Source organism: Brachionichthys hirsutus, chromosome 18 (genome assembly GCF_040956055.1).
Source record: "Brachionichthys hirsutus isolate HB-005 chromosome 18, CSIRO-AGI_Bhir_v1, whole genome shotgun sequence".
NCBI lineage: Eukaryota > Metazoa > Chordata > Actinopteri > Lophiiformes > Brachionichthyidae > Brachionichthys > Brachionichthys hirsutus.
In genome coordinates this window covers 10,834,519-10,853,955 of record NC_090914.1, presented here as the reverse complement: position 1 = coordinate 10,853,955, position 19,437 = coordinate 10,834,519, and the positions used below count along the sequence as shown (strand labels likewise).

Genomic DNA, 19,437 nt, shown 5'->3' with positions numbered 1-19,437 from the left:
GGTCCCCGGACGTGTCCGACGATTCTGGTTCAACAAGCCCCGCTTCCCCTTCCTCCACCGCAGTCACCGATCACCGGGACCGATGGGGATCAACAGAGGGATCGATTCGGCGATAGAAACAATCTTCTTTTCTTCTACAACATGCGGGAAAGAACTCTAGAAAATCCGGTCCATGTTCCCCGCGTCTCCGGCGCGTAAAACAAACAGTCGTAAATCAATGGATCGATCGATTAGATGGATTTGTAAATGAGCACTGCACGAGCGGGCGGGTCGTAAGCCTTCATTCGGGTGTGAGTTGTCCCTTCCCGGTTCGATCCTCCAGAGTTAACCTCCGTGCACCCCCGGGCGGGACCGGATCACGGTCTCGGTGTCTGGTGCGCAAAGACTCCCTCCTCCTTTTTCTACCACTCAAGAGTCAATGAGATCCGATAATCGATGGATCTATGAGGTGATTGTTTCACCGATGGAAGCCGGTGGTGGTGGGGGGGGGTCTGTGTCGTCCGCTCCCGGTGCAGGACCCTCGGACTCTCCTCTCACGCGGCCACCGCCGCCGGCTCTCCATCCATGGAAGGCATCAGGTTGCCGGCCGCCTGGTGTCTGCCGGTGAGGGGGTGGTGGGGGGGTAGCTCGGTCGGTCAGCAGCACGGGCTCGGCATTGACATCGGTGTGATACGGCGGCAGCGCCAAAGTGTGTGTCGGTATGTCGGAGAGCGCCTGCGTCTGTGCGCGCGTGAACGTGTGTGTGTGCGTGTGTGTGTTGTCCTCCGCATCAGAGAGAGAGAGAGAGAGAGAGCGCTGTTTGTTCGGTTCTTTACGCAGCTGCGTTGTAAACTTTGAGGCAGCGCCGAGCCCGTTTGGACGTTTTACGCGTGGCCGAAACGTTAACTTCGACCGGCGCGCGAGAAGCCAGAACCGGGAGGGTTTCTGTTCATGCACCCGTGGAGACAAACAGCGTCACTTTCATCCTCCTCTTCCTCGGAAGAAGAAGGAGACACGTGATTTATTCCGCTCCAGGAGTTTGAATGTTCCTGCTTTGGTTGCAGAGGCGCAACACGTCGTCAGCAGGTGTGTGTGTGTGTGCGTGCGCGCGTGAGCTCCGTGTTCAGGCTCCCGGAATAAGTCAGCCTCTCTGATGCTCTGATTGATCAATATTTGTATTGATAAATACATTTTTTATGGGCACAAATAAGAGGAGGTTTCCTCTGTGTGTGTGTGTGTGGGGGGGGGGGGGGTTAAATGGCAACCCCCTTCCTGATAGTTTCCTCTTGACCTTGGAAGCAGCAACAAAAACCTTTTGATCTTCTTCTGTTCCACAATCACAGATAGAAGCTTCTTGGAATATCAAAGCAGGATGAAGAGCTGCTGATGAAGACCCCGATCCTGTTGGAGGTCACGGCGAAGGAGGAGGAGTCTTCTGGTGAAGGTTTGTGGAGGAGGATCACATGATCTGGAGGAGGTCATGTGATCGACTGGGTCTGGATCTGCAGATCAGACGATGTCCCACTTTGAACTGGATCCAGATCCGGGTCGGTCTCAGTCCGTGTGAACACAGATGTGTTTTCCAGGATCGACAGCAGCATCATTCCCGCTAGCCTTTAGCAAGCTAAGCTAATTGGCTAAGCTAAAATATGTCTGTTTCCCCTGATTTGCATCACTTCCTCCTGGACGCTGAAAGATTGCCGACACACTTGTGTTCGTTTTCCCGAGGAGGGATCCGAGCTCCGGCACCGGGAGACACTTCTGCATGACGAAAACTCTCATTTGCATCCTGACATTTTCAGCGTGGGGAATCGAACCCTCAACTCTGGCAGTTTTACTGCTCTCCTCCTCCTTATGAAGCCACTCAGGACACATTGTGAATATTTCATCCTGGTCCGGGCCCACTGGAACCCCCCCTCCCGGACCCCCGCTGGGACTAGGAGCCCCTAATAACCTACAGTCCTCCGAAACAAAGCGTGGCACTAATAAAACGTCCCAACTGAGCTGATTAAACACCAATAAAAACGCACCGCTCCGCTCCAGCCTGCAGTCGAAATTGGATCGCAGCAGCTCCAAATGAAAACCGACGCCACGGCGGCTCCGCCCGCCTCGCCGCCAGGACGGGTCACCTGAGGCTCTAATGGAACCAAATGAATTGGACTGGAGGTTTCAAGGAGACACGCTGGACCCCCTGAAAACTCAGACGGTGTGTGTTCCTGCTGTGATCGCCCACTCATAACGTGTGTGTTCAATATGCATGTGTGTGTGTGTGTGTCTGTGTGCGCACGCTGACTGTATCACTAAGGTGTGACCACGTGAAGCACAAGAGACAGAATCAGGACAGTCAACCTGCTGTTGTCCCTCAGGACACCACACCCATACAGAACCTTCTGTCGTGGTGCGTTCAGGTACTGCCGAGTTTGTGATGGAGGTTATGAAAACACCAGCGTTGGTTTGTCTGTTAGCAACGTAACTCAATAAGTTTCCCGGAAATGTTGGGAATGTTTCCAGGAACAGTCGCTTACATTTCGGTGATGATTCCAAAAGAGATCCTGGATTCTGGATCCGTTTGAAATTTTCAGGAACTCAAAATCTCACCAAAAGGCTGATGAATTTACATTTCTTCCTTTATTTTTTGTAGTGTCGGGAAACCAATCCAGAAGGTTTCCTTTAAAATCTGGACAAAAACGGAAACTAAAAGTGGCGCTCGCGTTCAGAGTGGTCAGACCGACGTCTGGGTAAACGTCGGGGTTCTTCTGCGCGTCGTCACCGCCGTGACTTTCCCGTGATGTCATGAAGTCGGCATCAGACAGGGAGACGGACAGGTGGCCCGACCGGCCAATCAGAGAGATGGGTAGGTGGTGACAACCGGCCTCCCGTCCAGCTGATTATGACAGCTGACTCTCCCCCCAAACTAGTGTTACCCTCTTAATATCTCTCTTCTCCCCGTGTTGATGGATGGGGTCGGGCCACCATTCCCTCGGTTGAGGTCAAAGGTCGGACCGGAGCCTCGCTTCTCGGCTCCGCTGCCGTAATGGGAGCTGAAATATTGGTGCTAAACGCCCGCGGAGGCCCGACGCCTTGGCGCCGATGATGAATTAACTGCTAGGAGGAATTACAGACGGGCGATTCTGAAGACGGAAAGTTTCCACTCATTGACGCGCAGCTTCCTCACGCGCACGCCGTATGCAAATGATGGACAATAGTTATGTCCTTTTCCCCCCACGCACACACACACACACCTTTACATATGCTAATGATGGTTGCTTTTATTTATTCGCTGCATGCAGAAGCTCGTGGCTTCTTGACATCTCCTATCACATTGTTTTTTAAATGCCTTTCGACGACCGACGCCAAAACGCAATCACGGCGAGCCACACGTTTATCTTCCGTCCCGCCATCAAAGCTCAGGAAAACACAAAAACAAGCACGAGGATGACGGGCGATTTAAGAAACAGCAACCGGAAACCGTGCCGGAATGTTTGACCCCGGAGTCCACGTCTTTGTTTTGGATTTTAAATGTTAAATTCAAGAATAAATGTCCTCCCTGTGTTTTGCGGTGATGAAAGGAGGATTGAAGACCGCGGATGATCAACCTTACCGGCTCACGTCCGTTGCTGCACCCCAGCCGGCCCCTTCATGCTGAATATCAAACCGCCCGGCGGGGCGTGGCTCCTCGTCAGGTAGCTCGTCCAAAGTCGTCTCAAACTGGCAAGGCTTTCCTTGAAGCTAAACGTAAACACGAGATTAAACAAACACAAACACAACGTTGTGCGGACACTGTCAGGCGCGTGCACAGCCCCCTTACCTTCACATTCCAGGTGAAACTGATTGAAGCAGGCGACAGGGCAGAGTCAGCGTCAGTGCGCATTTTTTTAAAGGGCCAGTACCCAGTGTGATCAACCTTTAAGACAACGTAGGAAACAGATGCGGCCCTTGAACACGACACTGATTACACTTTAGGGTGAAGTAGATGTATTTATTTCTGTCATCTCATTTACATTGTAATGAATCATCGAGTTCCTGCAATTAAAAATGTATTTCGACAACATTTCACCATTTCATGACAACAAGAAACGTTCAGAAATATATCTCTTTGTACTTCCTGCTTAACGTGGATGTTTTATGTTCATCAAAGTCTGTGGTCACCATCTTATGCCGGATGATGGTGTTGTGTTTGAACTGCAGTAAAACTAAACTTTGTCCATTTTATTTGAGAGCTCCCTGAACCTCGAACCTGCAGCAGGTGTGGAGATTCTGCTCATTTGCATCGTGTCAAATCACCGATGGATCGCTTTGATTGGAACAAACACGCCTCTGATGACTCCGGTGTATTATCTACATTCCCTACATTCGCCTGTAAGCGAATCTGTTTTCAATCTATCCTTCCATTTTCTCCCCCCATCCCGAGACCGAAGCACATTACGGTGCAGCTGATGATGAAGGGATGTTCTACTCATCAAGGAGAAGAGAGGATGGAAATGAAGGAGGGATTGCAGAGGCTTTCTGGAGCGCTACAATAAGATCATTACGGTGTGGAAAGAGGCTTGAGAAGGTGTGTGTGTGAGTGTGTGTGTGTGTGTGTGTGAACACACACCTTACCCTCCTGCAGCTTTCTAATAAGACAAATGCTTTAACATCTCGGCTGGATTCGTTCCTTGCAGCGGTCGCTGATTGCGTCCTGTGCTGAAGCATCATTTCACCGACTGCTGCAGCTTTTCTCACCCGTCTCCAGACAGGAAGTCCAGATTGTTGGTGTGTTCGTCCCCGACGGGCATCTGAACCTTTGAACACTTTGGGTTTTGACCGCTTTCAAGGCAGAGCTGAGTCTTGTTGTCCAATCGGATGCGTTGAACGAACCAGGCCTTTTAAGACGGATGAACTCATACTCAGGGGAAAATTCAAACCAGCAGGGATCCGGTTCGCAGCATGTCCCAGCGGTGACAGGGAATGCCTTGCACTACTTCACCGCTGCATCCGTCGGTGTCACGGCCCGACACGGCTGTTTTACCATATATTGATTGGTTGTTGGAAGCGGTTCTGGGTGGCCTTCGATAGTCTTCTGAGGCGGAGCAGATATATGAGGAGATCTCTCCTTTCATCCTCGGCATGATCCCACTTTGTCTGACTTGAGCTGAGAGGAACTCGTCTGCTTCATGAACGATCCAGACGGCCATAGATCTCGCCAAGGCGCTAAAATAGTCATCGCTATGAATTTATAATCCTTCCTGTTTCATGCTGACGTTCCTGCTTTGTACCTCCGATTCCAGACCGAACAGAAATAGCTAAATGACCCCGTGACTTGAGAGTGAGGCTCGAGAAGGCCTTTGTTGATCTAAGCGCTGTCTTCCCCGTGCCTTTGAACCGCTGCTGCCTCCGCTGGCCACGCCCAGCTGATACGCTAATATTGACGTTGATTAACGAACACAATGAAGCAAAAACTAAACTCTACAGACGAGTTAAACATTGTCCAATATGTCCTCTGTTACGCCGTGGAGGGCGGTGTAAACGAGAGGACCCCCACCTGTCCGCTGAAATTCATTCATTCAAGCTGTGCTCAGTGGAAGCTTTGTCATTTAAAGCCTTTAACTAATCAGCCCATCTGCGTCTCATCCCGTTCTCCTACTTCACAGTTAGAGAGGAGATCATTTGAGCTCTGTCTGTTTGATATACGCTAATCACATGTGATCTTTTCAACGGGGAGCCGGCCGTCTCATTAATTTGACCCTCAGTACAGGGACGGATCCCCAACCCTCTTCCCATCAGGCCGCTGCCTCAAGAGTAATTGCGGAGCCACCATGCTTCGATGCGCTCGACCTTTACGACCTTAAAAGCCATTTCCTTTTTTCTGACCAAAAAAAGAACATATCTTGTTAATTGCAAAAAGGCAAATAGTCTCCCCTCCTATGCTCGCCCCTCCTCTTCCTCCCCATTTGATTCCGCTTTGAAGGCAAAATGCTGAAAAGCATTTCCATTTTCATTCATCAATGCTTATCAGTCATCTGAAGGCCCCTTCAGCCACAATCAACATCACGGCTCCAGCAGAGAGGGACGCCACAGTGAGAAACTATCAACAATCGCAGGAAGCCATTTGCTTTAATGTGGGGTGTGTTTTGTTGCAGTTAAGTGCTATTTGTTAATCCTCTGGGGCTCGGTGGAAGACAGAAGGAAGTGTTGCATCACGGTGTTACGGTGGCGCACGGTGCAGAGCGCCAGCCGTGACATTCTCTGGATCCAACTCGTAGCCTCGTCCCCATCGCCACCAGTCCGAGTTCAGACTTCATGGAAACTGATCAAAGTTGAGTTCCAGCAAAAGTTCAGGCAGGAAGAGAAACTTATTTTCCATCAGCCAGTCTTTAGAGATTCACCAGATTCAGCTGGTTCATCAGCCGCCGCCACCACCACGTCTGGAACCAAAGGGGATAAACATCTTGCTGCTGCTCAGGACAGAAGTTCTTTGACCTTATTTGGGTCAAAAAGCCAAACACTGTTGGACCAATGACTGTCGGACAGATCGTTTATCATTTGAATAAACAATAAATAATCGTATTTACTTCGACCAGTCGTCTCTCCTGGTTCAACTCACCTTTGTCTATCCGAAGCAGACACCAATTCCTCCTTCCCAGCTGAAGATTCTTATTTCTGTTGGGAACCAGCTGACCTTTCCTGTGACACAAAACGTTTTTCCATACGTGCAAAGGAAACACAAATATGGGCAGAGCGGCATTCAAATTCTGTAACTCGTCCACGTTTCCTCGGTGATGAACCCTTCAGATGGTAATGATTTCTTTCTAGGAGGCCATTAGATTTACTCTGTGATTGTTTTTAGGGCAACACCATTTTAAGCCCGTTATAAGAGAGGCACTTGTCGCCCACTCGGCAGTATCAGTACCAGTCCGGCTCCAACGGGTCAGATGCCGTCTCTGCAAAAAGACACCAATCTACCTTCAGTCGACGCCTTTGCATTCAACAGAGGTGAAAACCACATCACAGCCGTTTTTCTACCTGCGCTCCCCATCATCCCGCCATCTGCTCCGTGTCGCCGTCTTCCCTGCGTCCCATTGGCTCCCACAAAGTAAACGTTATTTAACCGAATGTAATATCCACAAATTGTGTGTTTGTCATCAGGTCCAATCACTTATTTTCTGCTTTAAATTGCATTTATCTCCTTGTCACAAACGTCCATCTGTGCACGCGGAGCGAAGGCAGGAAAGCACGGGTCTGATTAAGGTCGAGAAAGGAACCGACAAAATGTGAGCGATGGATTTCTGATGATTGGGGCCCTGACACGTTTCGGAGAATATTTCCCGATGTTTGTTTGTCCACACTTTGACGGATTGTCTTCAAAATATAAATTAATACTTGACAACCTGTCGGACATAAGAAAAAGAAAAAAAACAATCAAGTTAATACCGAGTGTTGGAGTATTGATTTTGAACGATCACATCTTCTACATTTGTTTGCCAAGAGGTCAGAAAATCCAGTTTAAAGATTTTTCCTTTTTGTAATGATCTGTTTACGGCTAAAGGCCTATTTATTAATCCATCTTGTTTGTATTTGAATGCACTTTCAGAGCACTTTCAGATATGGAGGAGATGGAGTAAATGGTTTAATACCGCTAGAAATATTTGACTCTTCACTGCCCCCTAGTGGACCAGCGCATTCGCACTGAAGGACGCACAATCTATTTTTGTACATAAATGGGATTTAAATTGGCCACCAGGTTCTTGGCAGAGATTAAAACCACAGAACAGGAAGAACATCGAACCCATCGGGATTAACGTGGAATTATTTAACTCTCTAACCTGCAACATGTGTCGTGTTTTTGGACCCACATGTATTGATGCAGAGGTCATTAATAATGTTTAAAAAAAATCCAATAAATTGAGTTTATTTGTCAACAGTTGGGTTTACATTGTAATTCACAGAAACCATGCAGTCAAGCGCTTTATGTGGAATACGAATAAAGATATTTCACAGATCACAGATCACGTACAGTTAAATAAACACAAACAGCAACCCCCCCCCCCCCCCCCCGCACTTTACACCTTCCTATATATACACAAATTCAAGAAGAAATCGTTTCAATTTAGATTTTTTTTCTTGCATTTTCTTTTATCGCCTAAATGGGAAAGTAGTGATTTCAAGTTAACAAAAGAAGAAGTAAGAGGAGAGCAAGGCACACAATTACATTTAAAAAGACCTCAAATTGCATTCTGGACGACACACACCGGTCCAAACACCAACCCAACACCCCAGTATCAACCCATGGTACAGCAGTGGTGTTGTGTTGCATAGAGTTATTGTCTTCTGGATGATTTTTGGTGCAACCCTCAGTTTGCAGAGGCCAAATGTCCATCACATAGACTAAACCTGATGTCTGGAAGCTATTTCCATTGATTCTATGACTTCCTGGTTAATATCAACTCTTTGGACTGAGATTGCTTGACCTCCCTCCCAGAAGATGGTCCACAGACGATTCACCAAGACCTAAGCTCTTCTCTGGGGCATCGGGGCACCTCGACTAGTCTTTATGCTGTATTTGGATTAGCAGAACGCTAACGGAACATTCTGTTGAGAAGTTGCTCTTAGACGACTGACAAAAACACCTGTTTTGTAACCTACCAGTAGAAAGTTGAAGCATCGTGGATGCAGAGAACCCAATGGCGTTAAAAGAAGCTTGATAACATTAGTTAAAACGATGCCTTTTTCTTTGCTGTGCATCAACATGGTTGTTTTCATCGTTTCCTTTTGCGTCTCTGTACAGCAACGACAACAACGTGGGAAACCCGGCTAGCCGCTGGTCATGAAACCAGCTTTACGACATCGTTCACCAGATGTTGAAGTCGTCTTTAACGTAATGCCATTACGTGCTTTAGAAATGACCTGTCCATTGTTTTGTTGTCTTGCTTTGCCACCAATCGCTTCGGCCGTAGCTCCACGGCATTCCGTCTTTTGCTCAATAACGTCCGCCTCTTGTCTGTTCAAAGATCCATGATAATTTGTTTTTACAGATGATCCCAATCCTGTCCAAACTATTTGTTTTTACCACGGAGTGAATCAGATGATTGGGAATATCCGGAAGGTTGAAGTCACGGAGGGAAGGCTCGGCAGGGAAGAGATGGAAAGAGTTCCCTTAAAGCTGGATTCTGGATGTTCCTGTGCCCAAGACAGGAAGTCTCTGGATGGATGGATGGATAAAGAGAGAGGGGGAGGGTTTTAAAATACTGATCACTTCTTTAATGTTGGTCTGGAATTTTTTAACAGATGGAAGTGTGTCATTAAAGGAGAAGTCTGGTGATATTTAATGGTTTATACATTTGCTTGATAACTGTTCTGTACATTTATTTCTCTCCTTCTTTTCCTCCTCTGTGCATCACTATTCACTCGGGTTCTGTTCTGCTTCTTGGTGAACCGTTCCAAACATGACCCCCTCCCTCCCTCCCCTCTGTCTCCCCCTCCCTCGCCTGTGTGTTCTGCTGCAGCCCATCTCGTGTCCGGGTCACAGAGCTCATCATGTGCTGCATCCACGATTGCTTTAATTGCACCTGGATCTGTGTGTGTGTGTGTGCGTGTGTGTGTGCGTGCGCGTCCTTTGTCTTTGGTTTACATTTGTTGTGTGTGTGGGGTGAGTTTGATTTTGCATTTCAGGTGTGTAGTTCTTTGCCTGTAAACATGTAGAAAGGTTTGTCCTCTGTGTGTGTGTGTGTGTGTGCATGTGCGTGTGCACGTGTCTGTCTAACCTGCAGCTGTTGGGCTGTCAGACCTTCTACATGGACTCTCATGCCCTGCCCTGAGGGGTGTGTGTGTGTGTGTGTTTGAAGAACGAGGGCAGTAGGTTTTGCTTAGCCCTGGAGGCTCCTATAGGGCGGTCACATCACACACACACACACACACACACTCCAACTCCATGGCTTTGTTTGTGCTCTCAGACGTCAGTCATTATTTCTGAAAACCTTTTTGGAACTGCGAGGAGGCGGAGCTAAATAAATTAGCAACAGGTGTTGTTCATGCGCGTTGACCCTAACGTTCCCTTTTGTGTATGAGGTGGGCGGTCTCACCGAGGTCTGGCCCCGCCCCCCCACTCTCCTGTTGGCGAGATAGACGGCTAGGTGAGAGGTCACCTGAGAGGAAAGAAGAGATAGAGAGATGTAATTAGATCAAATGAAAGGTTAAGTCACGTGACGGCAAACTGGCCATGCTGTCGAGGAGACGAGAGAATTCCTCGTTACCGGCGTCTTTCTGGAGAGCAAGGCGGTGATGGATGGCGAGAGAACGAATAAAGGAGGGAAACAAACAGGAGAAGGGAAAGAAAAATGAATCAAAACGGCATCATCGGACTGAAACGCTGTTTGTTCCTAATCGGCTCGTTCTTCTTTGAGCAGCAGCTGATGAAGAGTTGGAGATTTAAACAGTAAAGATCAGAAGGAAAACAAGCATCTCCTCGTTTTCCTTAATTGTTTCACTGCTAATTGCTTTGTAAAGACTTCTGTCGTCCACGTCTACGCACACACACACACACACACACACACACGCAAGCTCGCGCACAAGTCATGCTCACATGCACACGTTTCGTTTTCTTTTATTCGATGCCCTTTTGATGAATCTAGACGATAATGAGGAAACTATCAGGGCACACGTTCCAGCCTCTAAAGGGAATATATTTTCACATGGAAAATAGAAAAGCACTCTGAGAGCACAGACCTCCTCCAAGCAGCTCGTTACCTTCCTAACTGGATCTACATCGTCCACGTGGTGATCTGGATCAGCACCAATGAGTGAAAGCTCTTAGCCGATGAATCCTAATGAAAGCTGACTGATAGTAATTATGCTGATGTTGTTCTGTGGACCTTAACCTTTTCATCCAAAAACTGAGAACTCTGCAACCCCCCATTAACACCTGAGGGAGAAGAGGGAAACAAATCTGATGAGGAGGGAGCGAGAGGGAGAGAATTTAAACAAGTGAGAAGAGATACCTGCAAGGAAAAAAGGGGGATGGGAAAATCAAGAGGGAGGAAAGAGTCAACGAGAAATACAGAGGGTGAAGAAGGGCGGAGAGGACGGGAATGGAACGTCAGGAGAAAGAAGATAAGGGGAAGCAGGGAGAATGAAGGTGGAGATCAGAAATAAGGGTAGAGTTTAGGACCATGAGGGAAAGGATACGAAGAAAAGGATGACAGGTGAGAGGGAGGGAGGAGGAGGAGGAGGAGGAGGAGGAAGAGGAGGAGGTTACACATCTCAGCTCCTCTCACGTCTGCCTGGCCTTGGAAGTGAAAATGAGAGACACTCACCGAGGCCTCATTACATTCATACCCACTGAGGGGCTCAGACTAATACCTGGAGTAGAGGGGTGAACGGCGGTATCAAGGCCCGGTATAATGTCCCCCCGATAGCAGGCGGGGCTAATAGGTCGACCACTAACCTGCTTCTCTGCTGCGCTCTTTGCTTCCCGCTGCGAGCTGCTGCGCCTCCTCCTTCCCTTTTCTCCTTGCTTCACTCGCCGCGCGTCCGCCTCCCCTCGCCTCTCCCACTCCTCCCTATCTGCTTCCCTCATCGCCGAGCAGTTAATTTTGGGATTAATACGCGTGGCGGTGGCGGCCGGCTCTTTTGAGGGATTTGTAGCGGAGCTGCAGACACTTATCTTGGTCATTACGGCACCCATATTGGATTCAAGCATTTTAGTATCTGCCAAACATTCGACTGCAGAGGAGTCTATCAGGGCGACAAGCGGCGGGGGATTAAGATAAGGGGGACCCTCATTACGACTGCTCTCCTCCTGCCGAGCGCCGACACTTGCAGCGGCCGCTACTTGTCCTCCAGCGACATCACAGAGGAGGTACCGGTCGTCACCCCGCTTCTCTTCCTCGGTGCTAGGGGACATGGGAGGAGGAGGGGAAGGGACGTCATCTTCTGGTTCGGCGCCGGGCCCCTGGAGAGAGTCGCCGTCTGAGGGCCGGCTGGTAGAATCCGAGCTGTAACAAGGTTCTGAGACAGGAAGGAATGAGCTCTGTGGGTCTTCTGTGGATCCAGATCCCTGAAAGAACAGGGAATCCTCGTTCCTGTGCGACGTAGACTCCTTTGAGGAAGACAGGAAGTGGAGACTATCGCTTGGTCTAGAACACGATAAATACCGCGGACTGTCATTTGGACTTGAAGTCGGCACGTAAGTTAGGCTGGTCAGTTCGGAGCCAGGGTCCGGGGGTGGCTGTCGTGGATTCTTGGTGAGCGCCATGCTGTAGCAAAGGGGCGGGCCCAGGTAAACCTCCTCTGTGCAAGCTGCAAACAGGGTCTCCTCATCTCTGATGTCGGGGCTCAGGGCCAGGGACTGGGAGGGGGAGGGGCTCGTTGATTCATCGGGCCGACTAACATTGTGGCAATCATCAGACTTCAAATCGATAGTGCAAAAGGTATTCTCGGATGGAAGGCCGGTAGAGCAGCGTTTGGAAGACGCCGCTGAATTCGAGCGCGGCATTTGCTGCCTGGTGCTTGTGAACAGTTCCGGACTCGGGCTGTGGAGGCCTGGAGTCTGCGTGACGTAGGACGGGATGTCCTCGGAGCACTGGGTGACCTCGCCGCAGTCACTATCATGGGAGGACAGGGACAGGTAGGAGTAAAAGTCACCTTTACGCAACTGGATTGGCCGGTGGGAGTGTTCCAGCACCTGGAGGAGGAGGAGGGAGAATGTTCCAAGTCTTACTTTTTGTTATTTTACACACTTTCATCAGACAGGAAAAAGTTTTCAGGTTGTTTTTTCCCTCCTCAGACGTAAAATGAAGAGTGAAAGCTGATTAGCGTTTAGATTGCTTCACTTGCAAAAGAATCGGAAAAACATTACATCCTAAACGTTATGATCTGTGATGCGATTTATTGAATTAATCCAACTCGGTGCACAAATTAACGAAGATAACTTCTGCGACTTTTCAATTAATTTGTTCTCAGAACGTTCAGACGCACGCGAGGTCAGATCGGATTCCTCCGCCGTACCTTGTCTCTGATCTGTGCTGGCGACGCAGGACCCTGATCCGCGTTGGACCCGCCGGAACCGCTCTGGCTCGGTTCTTCAAGCTGGTTCTCTTTGTTCTTCCGTGCCAGTGATGTCATGTCAATAATCTCCATGACAAAGTCGTGCACGTTCTCCTTCTTGCCCTCGTCCACACTGCTTGGGCGGAGGGGAGAAGGGGAGGGGAGGTGGCTGCAGCAGGAGTGAGCGCTGTGGCGTTTTTTGGGAGGACGGGCCGACTCCTTGTTCCTAACTTCCCTCTTCGTCTCTTCCGTCACCAAGGATGAAAACTTTAACTTCTCCTGGATGGTGATGTCCTTCCGTCCCCCGGCGGTCGCCTTGTTTTGCGAGACATCGTGGGATCTGGAGTCCCCAACGGGCGAGAGAGAAGGAGAAGATGGGAGGGAGGAGCAGTGACAGGGCAACTCCCCCTTCAGCTGTCCCACTAAGGAGGAAGTACGGCTGGATGGGAAGAGGAGAAGCTCACAGGACGCCGCCGCCGACGGCTGTTTTGTTGAATTCAATTCTGTTTTCACGGTCAGGTCGCTGACGTCCTGAACCGACTCCCCTGCCCCGGCAAACGAGCAGGATTCCCCCGGCGACTCCCCCTTCTTTGTGAACACGCTCGACTCCTCTCGGAGGAGCTCATCGTCCGCATCTTTCCCTTTCAGACAGCTCTGGTCCACATTTCCGTTTTCAACATCGTCCCCGAACAGAGAGATGTAGCTCCTGCTGGTGTTCCTCCTGTTTTCCTCCTCTTCTCGCTGCTGTATATGATCTCTCTTTATTCTGCCATCAGTGGCGCCGGCGTCCATCGATTTAGCTGCTGCGTGGTTCGGATAGCTCTGCTCACTGTTCTGGGAGGAGGAGGTGAAGTTGGTTCCACACTGCAGCTCGTTCAGGAGGACTAAATCTGCTTTTGATGTAGAAGAAGATGAAGTTCGAGGAGATCGGATCCAAGTCTGTAACTCCCTCTTCATGTACTCCAGCCCCAGAACGTAAGACCTCTCCATCTCCTCTTCATCATCATCCCCATCGTCCTCGTTACCAGATGAAGCAGCGCTCAACCCCTCCTCCTCTTCATCCTCCCCGTCCTGAATACCGAGCTCCTCCTCAGTGAGCGTGAGCGTGGATGAAGAGAGAAGGTCACTGTCATCCTCGTCTTCATCCGTGCATGCTGACACGTTGACCACCAGGCTGAGACTCGCTCCGTCTGGTTCATCCATCCGTTGCTGCCCTCGACTATTTCCCTGACATTCCCTGGACGACCTTGAGTTGGCGTTGGCCGCCATGGTGGGATCCAGGAAGAGGTGTGGTTGATTTCCCAGCATGGCGAAATCTTCCGATCCCAGCGAAGAGTCCTCGGTGCTGCTCAGCTCTGCTAGCGATGTTGTTGCTACGCTGTCGTTAATCAGCGGTGGTCCTTTCCGTGAAGGGCCCGACATCCCGGAGAGGGTGGCGTGTCGACCGCCACGAAAGGAGGAAGCCGGGAGTCTGCTCCGCTGAGGGGATCTGCTCTGAAGCACCATGTCAGAAACGCTCCGGGTCATCGTTCCTTCCGTGGGACACTGGATGTTCTCCAAGCGTTTCAGGAGATCAAGAGTTCTTCGGCTCAGCTCCCCGGAGGAAGGTTCTCCTTGCACGCCGACACTGTCCTGCTGTTTTCCTGGTTCGCCGCCCTCCACCGACCACAGGTTCAGCTCCCCGAGGGGGGTCAGGCTGCCACCAGGATCCCCTTCGGTGCCGCGACATGGGACGAAGCAGCTCTCCAGAGAAGCGCTACGATGCAGAACGTCTTTGGAGGGGAATAACTCAACACCCAGGGCAAGAAGGGACTCCAGAGAAGAACCCTGAGATAGAACCGGACTCGACGGCTGGCAGCTGAGAGTGGGAGGAGTCTCCAAACCGTTCAGCGGGTCAACTTTGGACTCTGTGATGTCACCATGAGACAAAAAGGTCTTGGAGGAATCTGCAGCAACCTCTGCCACCTCAAAGTCCGAGTCCGAGTCGGCAGGGGTCAGGATTCCACGGCCATTGATTAGGATCTCAACTGCTTCACCTCCTCCTCTTCTGTGCCTCCTCCTTTTCTCCTGTTCTCTGCTTTGTCTGCTGTCACCCCCGACCTCCCCTCTCCTCCATACTTTCTCTCTTGTATTCTCCTCTGTGCTGGCTCTCCTTTGGCCGAGCCGTGCAAAGTCATCGTTGTGAAGAACCAAATGGCGTCCATCTACAGCCTCCACCTGCCTCTTCTCCTCTTCTCCTCTCTGGCCTTTCTCCTCCCCTTGGGTTTCGCCCATGTCACTAACGATCCCGCTCTCGCTGTCCGATGGCCGACTGCTCCCCGACTGACCGCTCCCTCTTCCACCTCTCTCGCTTTCCCCATCCAGGTATCCAACATTTGGATCTCCGTCTTGGCTCTCTGACTTCAAACCGCCCAGAAGATCCGGCAGGGATTGGATGGAGGAAAACAACGAGTCCTTGCTCAGGCTCTCCAGCAAGTGGTGCTGTTTCCGTTTTCCCGAGTTGCTTTTGTGCAGCAAAGAGGAAGTAGGAGGAAACGTAGGCTGTCGGTATAACTCAAAAGAATGGAGGCTGTAGACCTGGTAAACGTTACTGTTGTTAGGAGGAAGAGCATCTGATGTCACGTCGGGCGGAACCTCTGCTGTGGATCCACTTCTCGCACCCGTCGCCATCTCAGGACAATGACCTTTGACCAGAATGCTGTCCAAAGTCAGTCTTGGTTCTTTGGGGAGATTGAACATAAGGTTGGGTTCTGGTTCTGTTATTGCCATATCAGTTTCATCCCATTCCCAGGAGTCATCTGGGGGCGGTGCCACGGGACCAGCTGAGATGTGGCTGATTTGGTGGAGATCGACCAAACCAGATTCCAGAAAGTTTCCAGGAACCTGCAGATAAAAGAGAAAGAAAGGACAGAATTTACTTGGCAGGTTTACGGATATGATGACGACACCAGTCGTGTCTAAATGGACAAATTGTATTTCGACTCATAACTTCTCGTGACAATCATGTATGTGGTTTTTAATTATTCCACAAGCTGCATCCTGTCTTTTACCGAGTCCCAAATCAATTTGGTGTCTTTGCATTCATCCCGATGCCGCCGGACACATATGTTTGCTTCCGTCTTGTTTAGCAACTTACGTTCCGATGAGCGACAGAGGAAGAGCTAACGTCCAAGGAGCGTTTCATTCTCTGCTATTAAAGACTGGGGGGACAGATCACGTTCTTTCAGGCGCTGCCGTTTCCTGTTTTGGCACCGAACTCTTTAAAAAGACGTGTTGAAAATCCCGTGTCCTTTCCGGGAGCGTCATCTCGACTGAAACCTCCGATTAAAAGAGACGCGCCGACACCCGGTTCTGACAAAACACGTTCTGTGATCATTTAAAAAAAAAAAACTAAAATCAGCCCACCCCCAGAGCAATTGCTCATAAATCTCAAGACAAATTATTCTGCTTGGGAACAAAGCGATGAATTATTCAGAAATGACTTGTGAGAGAAAGAGCACACAGCTGAAAACCCAAAAGTAAATACGTAATCAAAAGCCTTCAGAAGCCTTCGCCTGTCTAAAAATATGCTTAGACACAGGAATTCTACCCTTCCGCCGACATAATTATACAGATTGCACCGCATCTTGTTAACAAGAGAGGGGGGTAATTTGTATTAGCCATTCATAGCCTATTAATCTAATAAACTAGTTGGCTCTGTGTTTGTGTGCGAGTGTGGATCTGGGCCCGTGTAATGAATTTCTATTAGATTTGTGTTTATTCCCTTTGTACTGATAAGGGAGGGGTAATGACTGAACTGTGTTTTGCCACTGCAGACGCATTTATAAAACATTTCCAGCACTGAGGGACAAGACGATCAATCACGCTAATCCAATCAGATGGAGTTTTTGACGGCGCAAGAAAATCTTGCATATGATTTATAATCTGTAATTCATGAGGCATTTCTATAATGTTTTAACCACTAATAGCTGAGCTGTTGGTGTCTTTACGAGCCCGGATAAAGGAAGGAGTTACCCGGCGACCGCTGGGCATGAAAAATATGTTCTAAAGCACGAAATGATTCTCACGTCTGCCTTGATAATTAGACAATAGTTCAATTGCTGCAACTAAAGAATTCAAATGCAAAGAGGGAAGGAGGTCAAACAAACAATTTGAAATGTGAAAAGAAAAGCTTTTTTTAGTTACAATGAATTTGTAATTTAAAATATCTAATGAGCTTTTTCCATCATCGGCTTCAACCGAATGAAAATTTCGGTCGAAATACGGACAGACTGCGGAAATATTTCAGACATGAACTCAAAATTAATTGGAAATTTCCAAGCGTGAAATTCACACCTGAAGAAAATAAAGATGAAGGAAGAGGAGACAGAAAGGAGGAAAACATTTCAAAGAAGACAAACTTCAAGAAAACGAAGAGGTACTGATTTCTGAGGGAAAACCAGGGGTTGAAAATGCTAGCTAGCTGCAACTAGCATAAAGCTGCATTGTGGATAGAAAGAATTTACATATAAAATCCCAAATATGTGAAAGCTAAATTTCGATTTTGTCATATTTTGACATCCGACTAGTAATTATTTTCTTTAAGCCAATATTGTTCCTTGTAATTCATTAATTAAAAAATAATGAGAGAGCGCTAACTTTTACGAGCAGCAGGAGGAAGGATCGTGCAGTGCAATCAGGGTTCATCCTCTGGGAACCAGGAGCGGCTTCATGTTATTACACTCACATGGATAAAATCAGCGGCTAATCTTTGCAGCGGCTGCATTCTTTTTCCTGCTGCAGTGCGTGCGTGTGTGTGTGTGTGTGTGTGTGAGTGTGCGTGCGTGTGTGTGTTTTGGTACAGAAGGAGAAACGTTTTCCCATTAGCTCTGGTTTGACTGCTCCCATTTGTTAGCATAGCATCTGCTGGAAGGCCCAAGGAGAGCGGAGCTATGGAGGAGCTTCTGGGTGATTATTCATGTTCCTCTGCTCCTTCAGGAGCTCCTGCTGCTACTCCAGTACGCTGGCTCGCCGCTGTACCGGTTGTCAAAGTGCCGAGGGAGCCCGGCATGGCTGGTTCTGATTCAGAATTAATAGAACCGCACAGATAAATCACCGCTGCATGCAGAGTGAGCGCAGGGTGAATGAAAAGCTCCGTGTGTCGCTCGCAGCCCAGCTTCAAAATGCTTTCCGTAATTGTGACGGGAATGTACGATATCGTCTCCATATATTTCATGACTACCAGGTGAGTCTTGTGTCTTCACTCGTCTCATAGTTTTAATTCAGACTCATTTAGTTTCTGTAGAGCAGAACGAACGTGGAGAGACTACCTATAGAGCGTCACCTCCGAGAGTTAGAGCACCATAGAAGAAGATAATGTTGGTTGCGTCTGTACCTGAATCAAAAATAATAAAATAAATATTGTCCTGAAACATCTGATCCGAACGTCGCTTCTGTCCGACGACGGGTCGCCACCAGGTTACCGTGGATCCGTAAACTCACAAACACACACTGGAATGGATGGACGAGCGTTTTATCACACAGCAGGAGGGTTCATTTATACTCTAAACCACCCTGATACCCCCCCCCCCCCCCCCCCCACTTTATTCCCCCCATGAGAAATGAAATTACTCTCCATCCAGGCAGAGAGGTCAAATAGTTTGGCCTCCGTTATTTATCTTCTCCTCCTCCTGTGTGTGTGTGTGTGTGTACGGGTGTGTGTGTGTTTTTAGCACTTTGTTTACAGTTTTGAAAAATATGGTAATTTTTGAAATGCCTTGAATGTAATAAATTATGAATCTTTCTGAATTGCTTTATTCATTTCTATAAAGAACTACATTGTTTGCTTTTATTAATATAGTTAAGAAGAAGATGGAAATGAGTGTAGATGACATAGAAACCTAAAAAGCCGAATGGAATCGGACAGAGAGCAGAGATTCACATCCCTGGTCTGTACGTATGTCGGATCAGCACCACTGACATCGTTCAGCACCACGGACAGCGTTCAGCACCACGGACAGCGATCAGCACCACTGACAGCGTTCAGCACCACTGACATCGTTCAGCACCACGGACAGCGCTCAGCACCACGGACAGCATTCAGCACCACTGACAGCGTTCAGCACCACGGACAGCGTTCAGCACCACAGACAGCGTTCAGCACCACGGACAGCATTCAGCACCACTGACAGCGTTCAGCACCACGGACAGCGTTCAGCACCACAGACAGCGTTCAGCACCACGGACAGCGATCAGCACCACTGACAGCGTTCAGCACCACTGACATCGTTCAGCACCACGGACAGCATTCAGCACCACTGACAGCGTTCAGCACCACGGACAGCGTTCAGCACCACGGACAGCGTTCAGCATACGGACAGCATTCAGCACCACTGACAGCGTTCAGCACCACGGACAGCGATCAGCACCACTGACAGCGTTCAGCACCACGGACAG

The 19,437-nt window shown here is 49.0% G+C and overlaps 1 protein-coding gene across 1 annotated transcript in view; it reads right to left on the bottom strand.

The window, feature by feature from the left end:
* Positions 1 to 9,115: 9,115 nt before the first annotated feature.
* The window catches only part of akap6 (A kinase (PRKA) anchor protein 6), a 63,720-nt gene continuing 53,398 nt past the window's right edge, over positions 9,116 to 19,437 (bottom strand). The window contains exons 19-22 of the mRNA XM_068751811.1: positions 12,964 to 15,885; positions 11,398 to 12,640; positions 10,002 to 10,087; positions 9,116 to 9,160 (exon numbers count right to left, since the gene is read on the bottom strand). Of these exons, the coding sequence (XP_068607912.1) occupies positions 9,116 to 9,160; positions 10,002 to 10,087; positions 11,398 to 12,640; positions 12,964 to 15,885 (4,296 nt within the window). The remainder of the gene's footprint in view (positions 9,161 to 10,001; positions 10,088 to 11,397; positions 12,641 to 12,963; positions 15,886 to 19,437) is intronic.